The sequence below is a fragment of the Chelonoidis abingdonii genome, chromosome 7 (assembly GCF_003597395.2).
Source record: "Chelonoidis abingdonii isolate Lonesome George chromosome 7, CheloAbing_2.0, whole genome shotgun sequence".
NCBI classification, from domain to species: domain Eukaryota; kingdom Metazoa; phylum Chordata; order Testudines; family Testudinidae; genus Chelonoidis; species Chelonoidis abingdonii.
This window is the reverse complement of record NC_133775.1, coordinates 87,933,094-87,939,093: the sequence shown is the minus strand read 5'-3', so window position 1 is coordinate 87,939,093 and position 6,000 is coordinate 87,933,094. Positions and strand designations below refer to the sequence as shown.

General features: G+C 43.2%; 1 protein-coding gene across 2 annotated transcripts in view; it reads right to left on the bottom strand.

The window, feature by feature from the left end:
* Positions 1-4,936: 4,936 nt before the first annotated feature.
* C1QTNF2 (C1q and TNF related 2) overlaps positions 4,937-6,000 on the bottom strand; it is a 31,975-nt gene continuing 30,911 nt past the window's right edge. For both annotated transcript variants that reach the window (XM_032794437.1, XM_075068291.1), the window contains one exon: positions 4,937-5,731. In XM_032794437.1, coding sequence (XP_032650328.1) covers positions 5,118-5,731 — 614 coding nt within the window. In that variant the 3' untranslated portion in view covers positions 4,937-5,117. The remainder of the gene's footprint in view (positions 5,732-6,000) is intronic.

Here is a 6,000-nt window from a genome sequence, read left to right as displayed (position 1 = left end):
GCTTGGGACTCCAGAACCCTGCCTTGTTGAGCCAGATATGCTAGCCTGCTGCAACACAGACCCAGGGTCTGGGCCACTCCCCCTGAGCTTCAGGCTTTAAGTGAAAACAGCTCTGCAGGTTACCTGACTCCAGCACCCAGACACCAGCTCCCAATGGGATCCAAACCCCAAATAAATCCATTTTACTCTGTGTAAAGCTTATACAGGGTAAACTCATAAATTGTCCGCCCTCTATAACACTGATAGAGAGAGATGCTGTTTGCTTTCCAGATATTAATCACTTACTCTGGGTTTACTAATAAACAAAAGTAATTTTATTAAGTATAAAAAATAAGATTTAAGTGGTTCCAAGTAATAACAGAGAGAACAAAGTAAGTTACCAAGCAAAATAAAGCAAAAGCACGCAAGTCTAAGGCTAATACATCAAGAAACTGATTACAGGTAATATCTCACCCTCAGAGATGTTCCAATAAGCTTCTATCACAGACTAGACTCTTCCTAGTCTGGGCCCAATCCTTTCCCCGGTACAGTCCTTGTTAGTTCCAGCAGCCATCTCAGGTGGTAACTAGGGGTTTTCTCATGACCCGCTGCTTTTTTTTCCTGCTCCATTCCCTTTTTATAACTCTTGCACAAGGTGGAAGCCCTTTTGTCTGTGCTTGGCCCCCACCCCTCCTTCTGAATGGAAAAGTACGAAGATTAAAATGGATTCCAGAATCAGGTGATATAATCACTTATCATGCGAGACTCCAGCCTCCATTCTTCCTGGGCTGGCTTACATGTACACAGGAAGGTTTGCAAGTAAACAGAGACATTTATAGTTCATTGACTCTGAAACATCCTTAATGGCTTCCACTTAATATGTTTACATCAGCAATACAACTTTATAACTTATTCTCCTAACTTCAGACATAGAAATAATACATGCAAACAAATAGGATGAACACACTTAGTAGATTATAAGCTTTGTAACGATACCTTACAAGAGACCTTTTGCATAAAGCATATTCCAGTTACATCGTATTCACATTCATAAGCATATTTTCATAAAGCATATGGAGTGCAATGACACAGTTGCCTCTTTCTCTGGCCACCGCAGCCCTGCATATCCCAAATTCCCCCCACCCCCTCTTCTCACCCCACTGCCTCCTATCCCTATTCCTTATTCCCCCCAGTGCCACCATCTCACCTTACATGTGCATCTTCTCCAGGGTCCAGACACTAATTAGGTGGGTGACCCTTCATTCTCTCATGTGTGGCCACCCAGGCATGCAACTTAGAGGCAACTATCCACAGACCATCTGAATAGAGCTCGCGGATCACTAGTGGTCCACGGACCACAGTTTGAAAACCTTTGGTATATAGGAAGGCCTACAGACCTGAACTGGTGAGCATGGAATTGTTATTGTAACATGATTCTGTGCTATTTGAAAGAAAGAACTCCTGCTCCCATTCCTTGGATGAGAACATGAGAGCTCAAATTTGTTCTTAAAGTTGAAAGCAAAATCTAGATTACTGTACTAATGCCAGTGATCTCTCTTGCATTATAGATCGATTGCACTTGGAGAGTCTGACCTAAATATTTGCATTCATTTTTCTCATTTTATTAGAGAAAAAATAATGAATTACCTTACAGGTAATCTCCCATCTCTTCCAGACCAAAAGATATAGAAATAGGTATGTATAAGATGTCCCAGGCAGAGTCACTGTTGTTTTGAGATGAGAGCTGGGGACTTGGAGTTAATTCTTTAATTGTGTTTGACTTGGATCTAATCACTTTCTTTCTCCATGCCTTAGTTTACCCCAAATTAGACATAATACCTCCTGCCTCACAGTAATGTTGAGGCTTAAATAATGAGTGTCTGTAAAGCACTGCAAGATTGCAGACGAAAGGTGCTTGAGACTTGAAAATTATTTGGGCACTCACTGAAAATATGAGTACACTGGCACTTTAAGTTAGGGGTGGCCAACCTATGGCTCTGGAGTCACATGCGGTTCTTCAGAAGTTAATATGCAGATGTTAATAAGCACCGACTCCGGAGCTGGAGCTTCAGGTGCTAACTTTCCAATGTGCCGGGGGTACTCTCTGCTCAACCCCTGGCTTTGCCACAGGCCCTGCCCCCACTCCACCCCATCCTGCCCCCTCCCTTGAGCCTGCTATGCCCTCGTGCCGCCTCCTCCCCACCCAGAGCCTCCTGCATGCCACAAAACAGATGATCAGGAGGTGTGGGGCGGGGGGATGGAGAGGCTCTGACTGGCAGGGCTGCCAATGGGTGGGAGGTGCTGGAAGCGGGGGATTGAGGGACAGCTGATGTGAGGATGCTGACGTATTACTGTGGCTCTTTGGCAATGTACATTGGTAAATTCTGGCTCCTTCTCATGTCCAGGTTGGCCACCCCTGCTTTAAGTGGTAAGTCTCAAGGGAAATATGGAGCTGTATTCTCCTGCCTCACAAGAATTCCTGCATAGAGAATAGAAGACTGAGTTTCCACTTGCAGAATTTCCTGCTCTCTCTTCTGCCAAGGGAACCTTCCCTCTGCCTCCCATTGTAGAATGGGCAAGAGGTTCAACCACCCCAACTTATAGATCTCCCAAGATACGCAGGCCTCTGTGTGCCCTGAAACAGAAGTGCTGCTATTGGCACAGTCCCCTCAATGAGTGTACAGCAGCAGGTGTGGAAGGCAGTCTAAGGAATAGGTGCTGATTCAGGCAAGTGTAATACCCAAGTGCTTTTCCTATGGGAATTCCACTGGGTGTGGAGGAGAAAATGCTTAACTCTCATGCTCCATTTTTTTTTTTTGCAAGGTTCCAGCTAGGTGGAAGAGTGTCTATGAGCCCAAGGGAAAGGGAGAGTGTGCTGTAAAGTCGATATTCCCCTTCCTTCCACGCCTCCTCTTGTTGTTCCTCTCCACTCAGGGGATCCTATTGCTTATGGTCAGCGAGTCGGCGTCAGCGATTCAAGTTGCACACCAGTCTAGAAATACGTTCTAATTGGAAAACTTTATTATAAAACCAAGATTATTCTAGCAATGTTTGAATTCAGCTTTGTTTTTAAAAAGCAATTTAATGGTCTTGCAAGATACAACACAGTTACTGTAGTTAATAGTCATGCAAATATTATGACTTGTAAAAATAACATAAACACGTTTCTAACCTTGTAGGATTTCATTTCAATGCATGAGAATTAAAAGAACTGGAACTTCATATGAATTTTCATCTAGAGTTATAGAATAAAGGAGACTAAAGAAATGACTGGAGAGGCATGAGTGCATATATGAGAAAAGAATTTGGCCCACATTTAATGGGAAAAAGGTGAAGGGTTTCACTTGGTTGTCAAGATAGATATCTATATTATGAGTGTTTTACAAAGGGGAGTTTGTAATAGACATTTCTGGGGCTCAGAGCCAGATTGCAGCAGCTTTATATCAGGATTGCTTTGGATTCTACTGCAGTACTTCTAACATTAGAGAACCATATCTCTGTTATCCCCAGCTGATATGCTTATAGGTAAAGGAAGAATGCCAAAAAAAAAAAAAATCTGTTATAACTCTTGACCTTTTTATCACCAATAAAAAGCTGAATGTGGTTGATTCCAGAGCATCAGTAATATTTTACCATGGTACGCTGAAAACAATATCTTGTAGTAGTGGGTCACCATACTTAGGAATAGGATACGTGTGTATGCATTAAAGCCCTAGAAAAAAGCCTTAGCAGCAGCTAACAGATCCTGCATAGCAAAAGCTAGGGAGAGAAGTTCACACAACAGTTCATGGAATAAAAGTTTGTCCTCAGTCTGAGGCATGAGCCCAAATGCTAAATTTGGATCAGAATCTCACTGGGCCATTTGGCCCATGCAGCCCTGAGATGTGACACTTGGGTCCAGATCCAGATACCAACTTTACCAAAACTTGGGTGGAATCAGATCCAGGATTCTAGTTCAGGTCTCTCTTAAAATCTGATTTTTGTGCATACTGGATGCATTCTGAAAGGTAGTGAGTGCCATTAATACCCATTGAATGGGAATTGAGAGCAGCCAGCATCTTACAGGAAAATTTGCTATTGACTATGAAGGGGCTAAGATGAGGTCTTTGTACCTGTTTTATTTTGGCCAGACTGCTTTGCCCTTTAATAGTGCACTTATGAAGCTGCTGTTAGGATCTTAACAAAGAACTGCCCAACTCTTTAGTGGTTACTGAACTTTGACTTTGAATTAATGAAGATCCTTTCTGCAGGGGGATAGATATTGTCTCTAACAGTAACAGTGCTTCTGATACAAGGATGCAGGATATAGATTTTGGCTCATTTTTTGTAATTAAAAAAAATAAAAATATAGATTCTGCATTGATGTTAAAGTTATAGTAATCTGACCACAGCATATATGCTTTGTAGAGGAAAATATAACAGACAACTCCAAGGACTATAAAAAACAATCATTAAGGGTACTTTAAAGTGCTCCCACTGATCCTAAGACTATTTGTATTACTGTAGCACCTTGAAGCCCATTATGCTAGGGGCTGTACAAACCCAATCCTGGTGGGAAACACCTGATACCAACCAAGTGATAATTGCGCCCCACCTCCAAGTAAACTATATGCTCAGTATCTTCCCTTTATCTCTAGGTAAAGGCAGGGCCGGCGCTTCCATTAGGGTGCTTCCATTAGGGCGGTCGCCTAGGGTGCCAAGATTCGGGGGGCAGCATTTTGTGCACTCCCCACGGGCACACAGGAGCTTCCGGTTCCACTCCCGTTGCACCTCCAAAGAAGGACCTTCTGCCGACATGCCAAGGAAAACAGCAGCAGGCAATTGAGCAGCTCAATGACTGCTTCTGTCGCCTGTGGCATTTCGGCGGAGGGTCCTTCAGCGGCGTGATGGGAATGGAACCAGAAGCTCCCGCGTGCCCTGTGGGGCACGCACAAAATGCTGCCCCCAAATTCTGGGGAAAGGTTATAGGAAAGCTTATGCTAAAACTTAAAATGACATTCAAATACAATGCTTTAATGGTATGGGAGACTTCCAACTAGCCAACAGAGTCCTATGATTATTTCACACATACCCAGTACAAGCTCTACTTTGCTTGTATAAGCTCCCAAACTCGCTTCCTATATTTTGACAGTCTCCTCCTATATTTCATTGAGATAATCCTGGTCAGCATATATAAGAAAGCCAGTAAATAAACTGTCTGTCCAGTAGGGATCATAAAAGAGCCCATTTTGTTCCGAGTAAAAGATCTGCAACCACACCTCATCGTCCTGCTTCAGGGAAATAATGGTTGATCCAGAGGCCACATCATGGTTACCAGTGTTGGCATCAAAAGTCTTTATTCTGTATTGCCCATTGTGGACCAACCCAATGGCCAAGTGTTTATTGGCCAAAGTGATGTCATAAGTGAAGTAGTAAATACCAGGAATGCTGCATATAAATTTCCCACTGGAAGCATTGTAGTGCCCTCCTTCATTCATAAGGATCTTGTCAAATTTGATGGGCAGCCTCTCTCTTGGGTAGCTTTTGGTGACTGCGACTGAAAAGGCAGATTTGGCTTTTTTGGTGTCACAGCTGCATGGTCCTGGCATTCCGGTATCGCCCTTTTTCCCTTTGGGTCCTTTTTTCCCTTGCACTCCATTTTTCCCATGATTTCCTTTAATACCCTTTGGACCTCGTGGACCTGCTTTGCCGATGGCGCCTGCTTTCCCCTTTGGTCCTGGTTTGCCTGGGTTTCCAGTTTGGCCTTGGGGACCTGGGAGACAAATTGCCTTCAGTGAGGTTTTTAGTGAAAAATGTGATCAGGTGTGAGGGTGGTGTTATCGTTACAACACTAAATTATCATATGGCAAGAAACCAGCCAGGATCCCCATATATGGGCAATTTTATTGAAATAATACCTGGGGCTGGATGGGTACTGAGATCTGTCAATCATGTTGCCTTTTCTAACACAAACATTCAGAATGTACATTATAACAAAGGAACCTCAGTTTTGCTCACATTTTGCAACAGATTTAAATGAAT